At 40.3% G+C, this 16,867-nt stretch overlaps 1 protein-coding gene across 4 annotated transcripts in view; it reads left to right on the top strand.

Moving 5' to 3' along the window:
• ARMH4 (armadillo like helical domain containing 4) overlaps positions 1-16,867 on the top strand; it is a 213,388-nt gene that overhangs the window by 67,503 nt on the left and 129,018 nt on the right. For 3 of the 4 annotated variants that reach the window (XM_049898061.1, XM_049898060.1, XM_049898062.1), the window contains 3 exons: positions 5,953-7,375; positions 13,411-13,662; positions 15,961-16,173. In XM_049898061.1, coding sequence (XP_049754018.1) covers positions 6,010-7,375; positions 13,411-13,662; positions 15,961-16,173 — 1,831 coding nt within the window. In that variant the 5' untranslated portion in view covers positions 5,953-6,009. Of the gene's footprint in view, positions 1-3,337; positions 3,429-5,952; positions 7,376-13,410; positions 13,663-15,960; positions 16,174-16,867 lie in introns of those variants that run through there. The other variant, XM_049898063.1, reaches the window with a different exon arrangement.

The following is a 16,867-nucleotide window of genomic DNA, read 5'->3' as shown; positions in this document are numbered from 1 at the left end:
ATTATATAGTGTCCTTCTTTATCCTTTGTGGTGGATTTAAGTCTAAAGTCTATTTTGTCAGAAATTAATATTGCTACTCCTCTTCTTTTTTGCTTATTGTTTGCTTGATATACTTTTTTCCATCCTTTGAGTTTTAGTTTGTTTGTGTCTCTAAGTCTAAGGTGTGTCTCTTGTAGGCAGCATATAGATGGATCGTGTTTCTTTATCCAGTCTGTGACTCTCTGTCTCTTTATTGGTGCATTTAGTCCATTTACATTCAGGGTAATTATAGATAAATAAGTTTTTAGTGCTGTCATTTTGATGCCTTTTTATGTGTGTTGTTGACAATTTCATTTTTCCACATACTTTTTTGTGCTGAGGCGTTTTTCTTAGTAAATTGTGAGATCCTCACTTTCATAGTGTTTGACTTTATGTTAGTTGAGTCGTTACGTTTTTCTTGGTTTTTGTCTTGAGTTATAGAGTTGTTATACCTTTTTGTGGTTACCTCATTATATACCCCTATTTTTCTAAGTAAAAACCTAACTTGTATTGTTCTATATCGCCTTGTATCACTCTCCATATGGCAGTTCAATGCCTCCTGTATTTAGTCCCTCTTTTTGATTATTGTGATCTTTTACCTATTGACTTCCATGATTCCCTGTTATGTGTATTTTTTTTTTAATTAATCTTAATTTGTTTGTTTTTGTGATTTCCCTATTTGAGTTGATATCAGGACGTTCTGTTTTGTGACCTTGTGTTGTGCTGATATCTGGTATTATTGGTTCTCTGACCAAACAATATCCTTTAGTATTTCTTGTAGCTTTGGTTTGGTTTTTGCAAATTCTCTAAACTTGTGTTTGTCTGTAAATATCTTAATTTCGCCTTCATATTTCAGAGAGAGTTTTGCTGGATATATGATCCTTGGTTGGCAGTTCTTCTCCTTCAGTGTTCTGTATATGTCGTCCCATTCCCTTCTTGCCTGCATGGTTTCTGCTGAGTAGTCAGAACATATTCTTATTGATTCTCCCTTGAAGGAAACCTTTCTTTTCTCCCTGGCTGCTTTTAAAATTTTCTGTTTATCTTTGGTTTTGGTGAGTTTGATGATAATATGTCTTGGTGTTTTTCTTTTTGGATCAATCTTAAATGGGGTTCGATGAGCATCTTGGATAGATATCCTTTCGTCTTTCATGATGTCAGGGAAGTTTTCTGTCAGAAGTTCTTCAACTATTTTCTCTGTGTTTTCTGTCCCCCCTCCCTGTTCTGGGACTCCAATCACCCGCAGGTTATCCTTCTTGATAGAGTCCCACATAATTCTTAGGGTTTCTTCATTTTTTTTAATTCTTTTATCTGATTTTTTTTCAGCTATGTTGGTGTTGATTCCCTGGTCCTCCAGATGTCCCAGTCTGCATTCTAATTGCTCGAGTCTGCTCCTCTGACTTCCTAGTGTGTTGTCTAATTCTGTTATTTTATTGTTAATCTTTTGGATTTCTACATGTTGTCTCTCTATGGATTCTTGCAACTTATTAATATTTCCAGTATGTTCTTGAATAATCTTTTTGAGTTCTTCAACAGTTTTATCAGTGTGTTCCTTGGCTTTTTCTGCAGATATCCTAATTTCATTTGTGATATCATTAAGCATTCTGTAAATTAGTTTTTTATATTCTGTATCTGATAATTCCAAAATTGTATCTTCATTTGGGAAAGATTTTGATTCTTTTGTTTGGGGAGTTGGAGAAGCTGTCACGGTCTGCTTCTTTAAGTGGTTTGATATGGATTGTTGTCTCCGAGCCATCACTGGGAAACTAGTTTTTCCAGAAAATCCGCTAAAAAAAAACTGCAGTCAGATCCCTATCAGAGTTCTCCCTCTGGCTCAGGCTATTCAGATGTTAATGAAGCCGCCTGGGGAGGGTGGGGGAGGGAACAGAGAGATAGGAGAGTAGCACCTCAGAATATAGCCAGAGTTGCTTGTCTTGCTTGGAATGACTCTTATATCTGAGATTCCCGCGGGCGCGTCGCCTATGTGTGCTGTCTGTGTGGAGATTGCCCCCGGGGGGTCTGGCCCGCTGGAGTCACGGTCAGATCCTCCGCTTCCAGCCCCACGCCCAGCGTCAAGGCTCCCCTACTGGGACGGTGCACTCTCGACTCCAAAATCAGTCGCTGCCTCCCGGGGACTTCTCGTCCCTCCAGCCGCGTGGCCGTGCCGCCCCCGTGAACCAGGTGGGCCCCCTCCCGGGGTTAGTTCAGATGGGTGGAGTAGCTCCCCGTGCTTGTGCCGCGACCGAGTGTCCCGGCTGGAACGCTGTTCTCCCCGCTCCAATACCAGTCGCTGCCTCCCGGGGACTTCTCCTACCGGCTGCGTCCCACGCCGCCCGCGCGACCCGGATGGTCACCTTCCCGGGGTTAGTTCAGGGGGTGGAGCAACTCTCCGTGTTTATGGCGTACCTGCGTGCAGTCCAAATCCCTGTGGGACGGTTCCCCGGCTCGGATGCTACTCTTTCTGCTCCAAGATCAGTCACTGCCTCCCGGGGACTTCTCCTAACGGCTGCGTCCCACGCCGCCCGTGGAACCGGCTAGTCCCCCTCCCGGGGTTAGTTCAGGGGGGTGGAGCAGGTCTCTGTGCTTGTGCCGTACCTGACTGGTATGCTGGCTCCAGGCTCTGGAAACAATCGCTGCTTCCCCGTATTAGTTCGTTCTCCGTCTCTAAATCTGTGTTTGTTGTTCAGGGTTCGTAGATTGTTATGTATGTGATCGATTCACTTGTTTTTCCGTGTCTTTGTTGTAAGAGGGATCCGAGGTAGCGTCTGCCTAGTCCGCCATCTTGGCTCCGCCTTCGACAAACATCTTTTAACAAACAATTCCTTATTCAAGTTAAAGTCTTGCCCCTTGCCCCTTTCTGTGTTACAAGCAGTTAAGTGTTTACAAAAAACCGAACTGTCTTTTCAGAACAGCAGGAACAGGGACCTTGAAGCTAAGCTGCAGTTTAATTCAAAATGGAGTTTCATTTATATCTCGGCCAGCCATCCCACGCCAAGCACCGTGCGTGGTTTTGGGATCCACATACAGTTTCATAATTCAACTTGTTTGCACAAAATCCAAAGTTGCAATTTCATCAGTGGTGAACACTGTTGTTTTTATAGTTCTCATACGTTTTTTGTTTGTTTGTTTGTTTTGTTTTAAGGAAGCAAAGTAGAGGCAGCAGGCCAAATACAGTGAGCTGTTTATGAACTAGGATGCTTCATGGCTCCTTGAAGTATGAAAACAGTTGCTGTGGACTCAGTTCCAACTCCTGGAAACCCCATGTACATCAGAGGAGAACTGTGCTCCATAGGGTTTTCAATGCCTGATTTTTTGGAAGTAGATCGCCAGGCCTTTCTTCTGAAGTGCCTCTGGGTGGACTAAAACAGCTGAGTGTCTTAACAGTTTGCATCGCCCGGGGACCTCCGTCTTAAGTATGTTGTTGTTAGGTGCTGCCAAGTCAATACCAACTCGCAGTGACCCCACGTGATGGAGTGAAACTGCCTCATAGGATTTTCTAGGCTGTAATCTTTACGGAGGAGCCCTGGTGGTACAGTGGTTAAGCTCTTGTCTGCAACTGAAAAGTTTGAGGAGCCGTTCCACTGGATAAAGATGTGGCAGTCTTATTCCATGAAGATTACAGCCTTGGAAACCCTATGGGGCAGCTCTGCTCTGTCCTATAGGGTTGCTGTGAGTCAAAATTGACTGCATGGCAACAGGTTTTAATCTTTATGGGAGCAGATTGCCAGGTCTTTCTCCCACAGAGTTGGTCAGTGGATTTGAATGGCCAAGCTTTTGGTTAGCTGCTGAGCGCTTAACCATTGTGCCACCAGGGCTCCTTACCTTAAGTATACCGATAACTAATGTCCAGAATGTTGACATGCCTTGGTACATGTGTGTTTCCCTTTCTCAGATATCTTTCCCATGTTCTTTTCCTTTTAAATGATGGTGCTAGCTACCTGTATGTAATTTAATATTTAAATAAAATCATTTTAAGCTCTATCCTACATATGGGGAAAGTTTGTACCTCCCTCACTATTTCTGAGGATTTTTGGGGGCTGTGTTTCTCTTAGTCACTGTGGCTTCAATTTTTTCTGATGCTAAATTTATGATTCTTGCTATGCTGTTCCTTTCCTGCATTTGCACCGTGGCACTACATGAAACCACCCCATTCCTATATTTCCCCAAGGTGCTGTGGACCCAAGATTTCTATGTACAAATTACCCCAAAACTTAGTGGCTTAAGAAAACAATACGTAAATGTTTTTATTATTTCATATCATTTCTGTGCATCAGAAATTTGGAAGTAGCTTAGCTGGATGATTCTGGCTTGAGGTCTCTCAAGAGGTTGCATTCAAGGTGTCAGCCGGGACTACAGTCCTGGGTGGAAAATTCATTTCTAAGATGACTCACTCATGCGGTGCCGGTAGTTGGTCTGAGGCTTCAGCTCTGAATCCATGAATTCCTCTTTTCTCATGTAGACAAATTCAGCCTTGTTTTTTTCTTCAGCCATTTTGATCACGCCCTAAGGACTTGACCTTTTCTCTGAGTGGAATAACACATGGATGTTTTTGAACTATGAGTCGGAATCCACTCCAGGGCAACGGGTTTGGGTTTTTTTGGAAGTGGAGAAAAATCTGTGAAAATGTAAATTTCTGTATTTTATATGTGTACATCACAGACTTAACTCTGATGGTTTAATGTTTAGACATGAAAGAAAGGCGAAGTATTACTTTTATAAAGACGAGGGTTTTATTTTAGAATTTTAATTTCTAGCTGTAATTTTCTAGAACAATTGCAACATCTCTCGAGAAATTTCTAATGATGGCACATAGAAAAAGCCCTACTCAGCAAATTTGATTAAAAAAACCCCAAAAGCTCATATGTTTGGGGGAAAATTAATAATTTCAACATAGTCTTAGTTGAAATGAGTATGAGTCCTTTTTTTAAAAAAAATAAAAATGCTATAATTTTACAATAATATTTATTCAATAAACATAGCTTGCTTGGTGCCCTGGTGGCGAAGTGCTTAAGAGTTTGGCTGCTAACCAAAAGGTCAGCAGTTCAAATATACCAACCACTCCTTGGAAACACTATGGGGCAGCTCTACTCTGTCCTGTAGGGTTGCTAAGAGTCCAAATCAACTTGACAGCAATGGTTTTTTTTGTTCGTTTGTTTCAAACATAGCTTTGGTTCTGTCAAAAAGTTTTTTCCCCCCTACAAGACCACTCATTCGCATTGCTTAATTTTTCAACTTTTCGTAGTTCTTAAATTTTGAAACATGGAAGTTTTGCCTACAATTTTTGTAGTTGTTGCATAGAGTAAGAAATTATGTAAGCATTTTAAAGGCAAATTTTAATTGGAATTAATTTATATACTTTTAAAAGTCCTGAATGTAACTGCTATTAGGTAATTTAGGATGATATTTAATAAGTTTTAACGCAGATGTAAGAGGTTTTTTGAATGACTGTGTTAAATTTACTTTCTATATCCTGGACATTTTACTATTTTTTTAAAGGTAAAAAACTACTCTTTTGAGGTCTTTTAAAAAAAAAGAAATTTTTTTTTTTAATTGTACTTTAGGTGAAGGTTTACTACGTTTTACTATTTCTATAGTCATTTGAGTATATGATTATTGGAGGAATTTAGAGAGAATATTGTAAATGTGACTTTAAGGCTAGTTTATTTCAAGAAGGTGTTTTAAGAAAAACAATGAGCTTAGTACTTGAACTATGTGTATCCTTTTCTAGGAGCTTCAAGTTAAATCAGCTGCACAATTCAGCAGGGAAAAATGAATTGGGTTATCCATGTCTCAAAGGTGCAAAGAAGTAGAACAGCCACTGTTACCTACCACCTCTGAGCATGAAGTCAAGGAGATTATTTTACTTATGTTCTAATTTGAAGGGGCTTCGTTCCAAAAAATATATATGACAATTTGATGTGTTTTATTTTTCTGCAGGGCGCAATTACTGGAATTGTCAACTCTGCCAATTTATGTGCACGTTTTTCTTCCGCTATGAACAGACCAATTGTATTGCACATTTATCTGGCTTTCTGTAGCCTCCTGGCTCTCAACTTTTCTACACAATGTCTGGCCTTCCCCAAAACGGAAAGGAGAGAGGTAGCACGTATTCATGCAGAAGAAAGGCAGCCTGAGAGGACAGACATAGAAGACCTAGAAAATAACTCCAAAACTTCAAAACAAATGCTCTGGCTGGTGGTCTCTGAAGATCCAATGGTAGTGTCAGAAGGACCCTCAGCAACATCATTAAATAAAGTATCCCCTATTAATGAAGGTACCCATCCTGTAGGAGCGAGGCTTACACAGCCTAATGGCCCTGATGTTTATACTCCTACGGAATCAGTGGTCCCAGTAGGTGAGGAACTGTTTGGTTCCAGCCAGCCAGAGAGAATGTCTCCTGAAAGCGGACTTTCTAAGGCCATGTTAGCCATCACTGTCACTGCGACTGCTCCTCTGGATATTGATGAGACGGAGGAGCCCTTTAGTAGTACCAACATTCTGCCCATTGTAGAAGGGACCATAGAAGCAACACAAGGTTTTCTGAAGTATTTGGATGGTCAGTTATTTGCAACTGAAAGTCAGGAAGAAGTTAGTCTGGATCATTCACCTTTATCCTATGTAGATATTAAAGAAGTGCTAACCACCAATCTGAGAGCTGAGAAATTTGAAGCAGCCACAGAACACAGGTCAGCTTCTCTTCCTGGTGCTAAGCCCACAGCAGGCACTGATCCTGAAAGCCTTACACTGGATAGAGAGAGGCCTTCACAGACGACAACTGATAATACCCAGGCTACTGCCATCAAGCACTTACTTGCAACCACTGAGGGTGCTTTGAGTGTTGAGCCCGAAACTGACAGCCTGCTTGGAACCCCAGAAGTCATAGCCAGTGTCAGCATAGCTGTTCCAACCACCTCTGTCTTAAGTGATGAGTGGGATGACGCCAAATTAGAGAGTGTAAGCCAGATAAGGGCCCCAAACCTTGGTGACAACACAGAGACTCAGGTGAGAATGGAAACATCTCAGACAGCACAAGTCACCCGTGACTTTGTGGAAGGGGCTGAGCCTTTGACAGTGGCTGCCAGTATGGCCCTGGGGCTGCCTGAAGGGGAAACACACACAGGGACGGAATGGCTAATAGCACATGGGGATGAGACATCTGCTGCCTTCACCAATCAAAGTTCCTTTATTCCCACAAGTCCAATGGAAGATGTGGAAGTTTCAGTTGTAAACATGTTCCAAAATTCAGCAGGCTTCACGGAATCCAGCACGGAAAAGGATGGCATATTTTCCTTAGAGACCACTGTTTCCATCTCAGGATATGATTCTGAGGCATACCAACCACTGGGAAACACATTTAAAGGTAAACAACAGGAACAACAAAAAGAAAAAATAAGTAAACAAGCTTTGTTTAATATGGAATGGTTCAATTTGGTTTTGTTTTTTTTAAATGACAATCAAGAAATAAGTCTTACAGATTTTAATGAAAAGCAAAAGAACACAAAACTTGTATTTTATGTAGAAATTACACCAAAATATATCCTTGCATATAGATCAGTGGTTTTCAACTGGGGACAGTTTTGTCCTTCAGGGGACATTTGACAATGTCTGGAGACATTTTTGGTTGTCACAACTAAGAGGTACTGCTGGCATGTAGTGGTCCAGAGGTGCTGCTAGACATCCTACAGTGCATAGGATTCCCCCTGCCACAACCCCCTAACAAAGCATTATCTGGCCAAAAAGTCAGTAGTGCTGAGTTGAGAATGTATAAACGTATAGGAAAGGGTGAAAGACTGTATATTTAAATGGTGTAAAAAAAACAATGTAGAATACTTATTTACACATTGTAAAAATATATATCCCTAATGTATCTTACAAAAAAGCTTTAGGTATGTATGTGTCTCCTAATATTAACATATGAATTCTCCAACTTTGTTTTCTCACAGAGAATTTTATTTAGAAACAAGGGGGAAAAACAATAAGGATAAGTCATCTGCTGGCTTGATTCTACACTTTCTATTTTCTACAAGTATGAATGTGGCAAACTGGCAAGCCTTATATTTGTTGCCGTGGGATAATGTTTTTCTTTTATTAAGTGTATTTGCTTAGATCATGGCGTGGGAAGGAAAGGCTTAGTGTAATGTGCACACTCTCATTCCAAATTGTTTTAGAATAGATGTAAAATTTGTTACATAAGCCAGGTAACCCAATTAATGAAACTATCCAATTAGTAATACATTTAAAAGTGTTAAGATTAAATTAAAGTGACAAAAGATTGATTTTTACATGTCCCATTCATTTTTGAAAGACTGAAAGACCTAGTTTACTGTAAGTTTTTTTTTCATACATGCTTCTAGAAAAGTTGGTTTTTAAATGACATTAAAGTTGGGTCCATATGATGTGGAGGGTACTGGATATGACTAAGAAGGTTAGTTCAATTCTCTATAAGACCTTAAGATATTTCTAGGCTCGTTACGGTTGTATAGTACCACATTTTTCATTGAACAATTAAATCCATGATTCTTATGTGGTAAAAAAACAAACAAGCAAAAAAATCTCAGTTGCTATTGAGTCGGTTTTGACTCAAGGCAATGCCATGTATTTCAGAGTAGATCTGCATATCATAGGGTTTTCAATGGCTGTGATCTTTCAGAAGTGGATTGCCAGGCCTTTCTTCTGAGGTGCTTCTGGGTGGATTCAAATGGCCTACCTTTCGGTTAGTAGCCAGCACTTAACTGTTTGCGCCACCCAGGGACTCATAGATTACTCTAATTTCTATTTATACAGCCTAAAAGGTAAAATGGATTTGGTAATTGTCCGATTATTTTGATAGTTGTATATGCTCATTACTTGTTCGTAATCTCCACACTAGCTGCAGTCTTTTAACAGGCAACTTCTTTTTATTCCCAGCACATAGCACAATACTTGGCACATAGTAGGTGCTCAATAGATTTCTGTTTAATAGGTGAGTAAATGAACACAGAAAACCATTCAGTTTGGAATTATGTAATTTGGCTATTTGCCTGGTCCAGATTAATCAAATAGCTTCTCAGTGTTCTGTGTGAAAAGAGGAACAGTCAAGCAATTCCTTTCACTTAAATTTTTTGTCCCCAAGAATTCAAAAGAGTGAAAGACTGAGATTATGGATGTCTAGTGCTGCTGTAACAGAAATACTGCAAGTGTATGGCTTTAACAAAGATAAATTTAGTCTCTCACAGTCTAGTAGGCTACAAGTCCAAATTCAGGGCATCAGCTCCAGGAAAAGTCTTCTCTTCTCTGTTGGCTCTAAAGGACATGCTCTGCTCCTGGCGCTGCTTTCTTGGTGGTACGAGGTCCCCTTGTCTCTCTGCTTGCTTCTCTCTTTTATATCTCAAAAGAGATTGACTTAAGACAGTATCTACTCTTGTAGATCTCATCAGTATAACTGCCACTAATCCATTTCATTAACATCATAGTGATAGGATTTGCAACACATTGGAAAATCACATCAGATAGCAAATGGTAGACAATCATACAACACTAGGAATCATGACCTAGCCAAACTGATACACACATTTTGGGGGACACAATTCAATCCATGACAATCGACAACAGTAATTAAATATATGTTCTCAAAAGTGTTCATTATGCTTTCATTTTTTTTTTTTTTAATTCTTTTATCTGATTTTTTTTTTCAGCTATGTTGGTGTTGATTCCCTGGTCCTCCAGATGTCCCAGTCTGCATTCTAATTGCTTGAGTCTGCTCCTCTGACTTCCTATTGCGTTGTCTAATTCTGTAATTTTATTGTTAATCTTTTGGATTTCTACATGCTGTCTCTCTATGGATTCTTGCAACTTATTAATTTTTCCACTATGTTCTTGAATAATCTTTTTGAGTTCTTCAACAGTTTTATCAGTGTGTTCCTTGGCTTTTTCTGCAGTTTGCCTTATTTCATTTGTGATGTCTTTAAGCATTCTGTAAATTAGTTTTTTATATTCTGTATCTGATAATTCCAGGATTGTATCTTCATTTGGGAAAGATTTTGATTCTTTTGTCTGGGGGGTTGGAGAAGCTGTCACGGTCTGCTTCTTTAAGTGGTTTGATATGGATTGTTGTCTCCGAGCCATCACTGGGAAACTAGTTTTTCCAGAAAATCCGCTAAAAAAAAATGCAGTCAGATCCCTATCAGATTTCTCCCTCTGGCTCAGGCTATTCAGATGTTAATGAAGCCGCCTGGGGAGGGTGGGGGAGGGAACAGAGAGATAGGAGAGTAGCACCTCAGAATATAGCCAGAGTTGCTTGTCTTTCTTGGAATGACTATTATATCTAAGATTCCCGCGGGGCACATCGCCTATGTGTGCTGGCTGTGTGGAGATTGCCCCCGGGGGGTCTGGCCCGCTGGAGTCACGGTCAGATCCTCCGCTTCCAGCCCCACGCCCAGCGTCAAGGCTCCCCTGCTGGGACGGTGCACTCTTGACTCCAAAATCAGTTGCTGCCTCCCGGGGACTTCTAGTCCCTCCAGCTGCTTGGCCGTACCACCCCCCGAACCGGTTGGGCCCCCTCCCAGGGTTAGTTCAGGTGGGTGGAGCAGCTCCCTGTGCTTGTGCCGTGACCGAGTGTCCCGGCTGGGACGCTGTTCTCCCCGCTCCAATACCAGTCGCTGCCTCCCGGGGACTTCTCCTACCGGCTGCGTCCCACGCCGCCGGCGGAACCAGCTGGTCCCCCTCCCGGGGTTAGTTCAGGGGGGTGGAGCAGTTCTCTGTGCTTGTGCCGTACCTGACTGGTACGCTGGCTCCAGGCTCTGAAAACAATCGCTGCTTCCCCGTATTAATTCGTTTTCCGTCTCTAAATCTGTGTTTGTTGTTCAGGGTTCGTAGATTGTTATGTATGTGATCGATTCACTTGTTTTTCCGTGTCTTTGTTGTAAGAGGGATCCGAGGTTGCGTCTGCCTAGTCCGCCATCTTGGCTCCTCATTATGCTTTCAAAAATGAGGACAACACAGAGAACTCATACTGCTAAAAATGATAAAACTATGTAGTATTATCATCTTGTGGCAGAGAGCACTGTCCTAGGTGCTGGAGATTAAAAACAACAACAACAACAACAAATTCCAGCTGTCAAGAGATTTACAATCTTACTGGAGAAAGAAACAAAACAAAACAAAACAAATATTCAAGGAGCAAATATGAAGCACATGTAAAAACCTTATCCTCACTCACATTGTTTGTCCCGTAATCAGGTATATTAATCCATCAAATGTAAAAAAACCTCTTGAATACAAAAGAAAAAATAGCCCAAACTGGGGGGCTACCAAGAAAAGGAATTGCTTATACTAGAAAAACAAACAAGCAAATAAAAACAAACACACACTATTCTAAAGCAAATACCTTGTTTCTAAGGAAAAATCAGTAATAGGAAGTACCATGGTGTCATTACTGAAAAGTTTTAGAAAACCTAATCCCTAGAATGCTGCTATTTTTCATTGTATAACTTACTGGACTTGCTAATGTGCTATGTATCTAGAACTAATAATTTAAAATAGATGAAACAAGGTCTCCTAGAAATTAAGGTTTTAGTAGTGACTCAGTATTTGAAATTTCTAGCACAGTCCCTTCTTAAGAAGGAAGCAAATCTTGATCCTTATAAATAGCCTTCAATGATGTATTTGAGGAGATTATAATATAAAGAAAGTGGTCCTGTGATAGATATGTCATGCCCTGCAGGTTTATTGTATTCCCCTTTCTTAATTTAAAAACAAATGCAGAGCTGGATGAACCCCTGAAACTATTGCCGGGACAATCTTTAAAACTTAAACCAAAAAAAGCCCCTGAAATCTTCTTAAAACCAAACAGTAGTTTAGCTTACCTAGTAAAAAAGGCCTACCTTGAACGTTATGCTCTTTTAAGAACTATCTATATGGGATCAAAGTGATGACAGGAACTCAAAAGATTAGATAGGAACCTTAGCGGACAGTGAATTTATGTTAACGGGGCAGGAACAACTCAGAAAAAGAGGGCGAGAATGGTTGCACGACTCACAGAATGTACATTGTACATGTAGCAATGGTTGACTTGGTGTATGTTTTGCTGTTTATATTCTTACAGCAATAACAACAAAGTAAAATTAAAAAACAAAAACAAATGCGTAGCTAGCACAGTGATAAAGAGTACTAGCTGTGCAACCTTACGCAGGTTCTTAGCTTCTTTAAACCTCGGTTATTCTGTATAATAGGGATAACAATAGCTGATACCTGTTGAATACTTACAGTCCCACGATGGTGCAGATGGTTAATGTGCTTGGCTGCTAACCAAAAAGTTGGCGTTTCAAGTACACCCAGAGGCACCTCAGAAGAAAGGCCTGGAGATCTACTTCTGAAAAAACAGCCACTGAAAACCCTGTGGAGCACAGTTCTAACTCTGACACGCATGGGGCACCCTGAGTTGGAATCTACGGAAATTTGTTTTTTTTTTTTCATTGAATACTTACCAAGTACCAGGCATGTAGTGATTGTTTTACATGGGTTATATAATTTAATTTAGTAACATCTCAATCAGATAGATACTATTATTATCCTCAATTTATACAACTGAGGCAACTCAAGGCCCAGAGATACTAGGTAATTTGTTTAAGGTCACACAGCTAGTAAGTGGCTGAACCAGAATTCAGACTAAGACAAATTGGCTCCAGAGTCTGCCTTATGGATCACTATGATATATGGCTTCTATGGGATGATATGAGCACTTAAAAATGCACAAACCCCAAATCGAACCAAACCAAACCAAACCCGTGGCCATCAAGTCGATTCCGACTCACAGCAACCCTATAGGACAGAGTAGAACTGCTCCACTGGGTTTTCAAGGAGAGGCTGGTAGGTTAGAGCTGCTGACCTTTTTGGTTAGCAGCCAAGATCTTAACCACTGTGCCACCAGGGCTCCGTCAGTGCATGTGGGAGGATAAAATAATGCACGAGTACTTAGCATTGTGTGTGTATGGCACAGAACAGAAACTCAGTGAACATTAGTTATTGTAATTATTCTTGTTATGTTAAAATGCTAACTTCCTTTTCCCCTTGAGAAATGCAAATGTTAAAATTAATAAATCAAGTGCTTCTGAAAATTTTTGAGTGTAACGTAGTCATGCATCATTTGTTTCCTAACAAACTGATTATATTGATATTCAAATACATCTGAAAGGTAGCTTAGATGTTGATCTTCTTACTTTGTTTCGTATACTGCTTCTGAAAGTAACGGCAGTGAAAGCATTACTTACTGCCATTTTATTTCTGAGCTCTCTCTTTCCTTTTCCAATCCTTGAAATAGCTATCTGCACCCCTTTCTCCTAGTTTATTAATTATATAGTAACTTCTTAAGGTATAGAAATTTGGTCTATTTTAAAATATTGTTTCCTCCCTTTTAAGACATTATTACTCAAGAGATGACAACAGCTGTTCAAGAAGTAGAAGCCACTTTATCATTGATGACGCAAGAACAGGTTTCTACCCTGGAGGCCACCAGAGAAAATGGTGAGACCAAGGAAGGAAAAGAGCCTCCCACCCCGACATCTGATGTTCCTGGTGTTACTCAGCTGTCAAGAAGATCGGAGCCTGTGGACACTGAAGTTTCAACTACAGCCTTACCTTGGTCTTTCGAAGTTACTCCCACCGTGGAAGGTCTGTAAGGAGGGAATTGGTCTCAGTGTTTTGGGGGTGGATCTTTTCTGTGAGCTGACAAAGAATAGGATAAGTGAGGCAGATGGCCCTGACAGCGGCCATTGTGCACAGACACCTCACCTGGTTAGCGAATAGGAAAGGTAAGGGAAATTTCTCTTGTTTGAAGCTACGTGGCATAGCCTAAAAGGCTAGAGGTTACTTCCCAAATAAAAGCTGGATGGCTTATCTCTGGGTCCTGTGCAGCTAGACCTGAGCACTCTCTCCTAGTTTGCAACTCTGGCTGCTAGGAGTCAGAGAGGTGAGGTGAAAATAGCAAGGGTTTGAATCCCAACTTGGCCCATGTTAGTATTGTGGCTTCAAGCAAGTTGCTTAGCTTCTGTAAGCCTTGGTTTGTTCATCACTAAATAACGCCTGTTTTATAGGCTATTTTAAGGATTTGAAATACTGTACACAAAGTTACAGGAGGCCATCAAAAGCTCTGATTTTTTTAAGGGCAGGAAGGCTCTCAATCTGGGTGATCTTTGAAATCACCTGGGTATTTAAAAAAGCATGCATAGTAAGTTGATTCTCATTATTTGTGGTAAAGTCCCTGTGAACAGTGAGTTAGTGACTACCCAACCAGCCTTGTTTGATCTTAGCTGGGACCATATACTGCTGAGTGACATATTTTTTTTTTACCACTTTGTACATGCCCATGTCCCTGAATGATAGGGAAAGCACCACAAGTATTGATTTTGGAGTTACAAATAACTTTCAGCTAGTAAGGGAATTTGCGGTTATGGAATCCAAGAATAATGAGGAACAGCTGTATTATTATTTTTGGACCTCATGTCTGTGTCTCCTTAATTCAAGTGTGATCCACTTTTAATTATTTGATGCATTGTTTTTAACAACGTAACAAATACCTTCCAATTTTCCCACTCTCTTGCAAAAACGAGGGCCTTGTCACTAACCTACATGCAACTCATCACAGCCCTTCCTCCTCTGGTGACTGTCATCCTGAATCTTGTGTTCATCATTTCCTTGACTTCCTTTTCCTTTAGTTTTATTGCATCTCTATTTATTCTTAAAAGTATACATCTTAAACTCTTAGCTGAGTTTAACTTTATAAAAAGGATATCATAATGTAGGTAGCCTTTTTAGAACTTATTAATATTATATGATGAAAATTTTGACTTCTGTATAATATTACATTTTGAAAATATATTAGTTTATTCATCCAGTTTTCGTCCACTCTTCTGTTCATTTGGTTTTGAGTCATTTCCAGGTTTGGTTATTGTGAACATTACTGCCATGGGTATTCTTTTACATGTTCTTCATCGTATGTATGCAGGAGTTTCTCTTGGGTATATATAACCCAAAACCAAACCAAACCCAGTGCCGTCGAGTCAATTCCAACTCATAGTGACCCTATAGGACAGAGTAGAACTGCCCCGTAGAGTTTCCAAGGAGTGCCTGGAGGATTCGTACTGCCGACCCTTTGGTTAGCAGCTGTAGCACTTAACCACTAGGCCACCAGGGTTTCCCTGGGTATATATATACCTACCTAATTGTGGAATTGCTAATGTTCGACTTTAGGAAGTAATGCTCAACTGTTTCCCAAAGGGGTTGCACCTATTTATATTCCCACCAGCAATGTATGAGAGGCCCTGTGGATCCATATCCTGGTAGCTTTTAAAAGTACACTTTCTTAGGTTTCACTGCCAAAGAGATTCTGATTCAGTAAGTTGGGGTGTGTGGAAGGAGGAGAAATCTATATTTAAAAAGTTACCTCACGAAATTCTGACGCTCAACCAGATTTGCAAACTACAACTGTTTAAATGTCTGTAGACTTGGGAATAAAAAAGAAAAAAATGTCTGTAGACTTGGGCACACTTGGGGCTAAATTGGGTGGTTTTGAAATTGAACACATTTCAGACAGAGATCTAGGCTCTTACAATTTATCTTGTTTTAGAGAAAGACACTTGGTTTTCAAACATAGTCTTTGGCATATATTTTAATGAGTTTTTATTAAATTTGCTGCTTTTGGTAATAAATTATATAAAGTCCTGCAAAATCCATAATATTGTGGATAGAATGAAGGGGAGATAGAGATTTCTTTTTTAAAAATTGTGATTTGAGACAATATTTTTTTTGGAAGAGAAAGTGTTTGACTCGGATAGCTGGTCTAGGTGCCAAACTTACTGTATATAAGATTTTGGTTTCATGAATCATTTTTTGCTTAAAAAGTGAAAGCACAGTTTGCATTTCTCATAATGATCATCTCGTGGATCACATCCTGTCTGTTTTTCTTGGCAGAACTGATGGACACGGTCACGGGACCAAGTGAGGAGCTGTTCACATCGGTTTTGGACTCTCCAGTGACCCCCCCTGGAGTAATGGAGGAGGTGGCCAGCATTTCCCTAGTGCTTCCTGCTTCTGAGGTGTCCTCTGAGGGAAGAACTGTTGTTCCATCCATTAGTCGTGTTTATACAGCTGCCACATACGGCCTGGACCAACTTGAATCTGAAGGTATCCATGTTTTGAAGGGGATCTTTTCTAGGACCGGTTGAGTCACTGAATGTTTGCTAGTGCTGCTGTAACAAGGATACCATAAGTGAGTGGCTTCAAAGAACAGAAATTTTTTTTCTCATCGTTCAGGAGACTGGAAGTCAGAATTCAGGGCGTTGGCTCTAGGGAAAGGTCTTTGTTTCTTTCAGTTTCTAGAAGTTGCCATCAATCCTTAGTGTTTCTGGACTTGTAGATGCATCTTCCTTGTGTGTCTGTGTCTATTCTGCTCTTCTTATAAGACAACACTCAGAGGGGATTAGCTTTAGGATCTACCCTACCCGCTGTGACCTCGTTAACAAAAGAAAACCCCTATTTCCAAGCAGGGCCGTATTTACAGGTATAGGGGTTTAACTTTCTGGGGGATACAATTCAATCCATAATGCTTAGCAAATGTTGTTTTTGAGAAAAGATTAAGTGTGTTCAATCTGTATTTTAGACGAGGGATCGGTAAAATACGGTCTGGTCAAAACTGGCCTGCCATCTGTTCTTGTATGGTCTACAAGCCAAGAATGGCTTTTACATTTATAAATGTTTGGGGAAAAAAATCAAAATAAGAATAATATTTTGTGACATCTAGAAGTTATATGAAATTCAAATTTTAGTGTTCATAAGTAATGTATTGGAACACAGCCAGACTTGTTCATTTCCATATTGT

This window comes from Elephas maximus, chromosome 10, assembly GCF_024166365.1.
Source record: "Elephas maximus indicus isolate mEleMax1 chromosome 10, mEleMax1 primary haplotype, whole genome shotgun sequence".
Classification (NCBI taxonomy): Eukaryota; Metazoa; Chordata; class Mammalia; order Proboscidea; family Elephantidae; genus Elephas; species Elephas maximus.
Note: the sequence above shows the minus strand (reverse complement) of the source record. Positions and strands in the feature narration are given on the sequence as shown.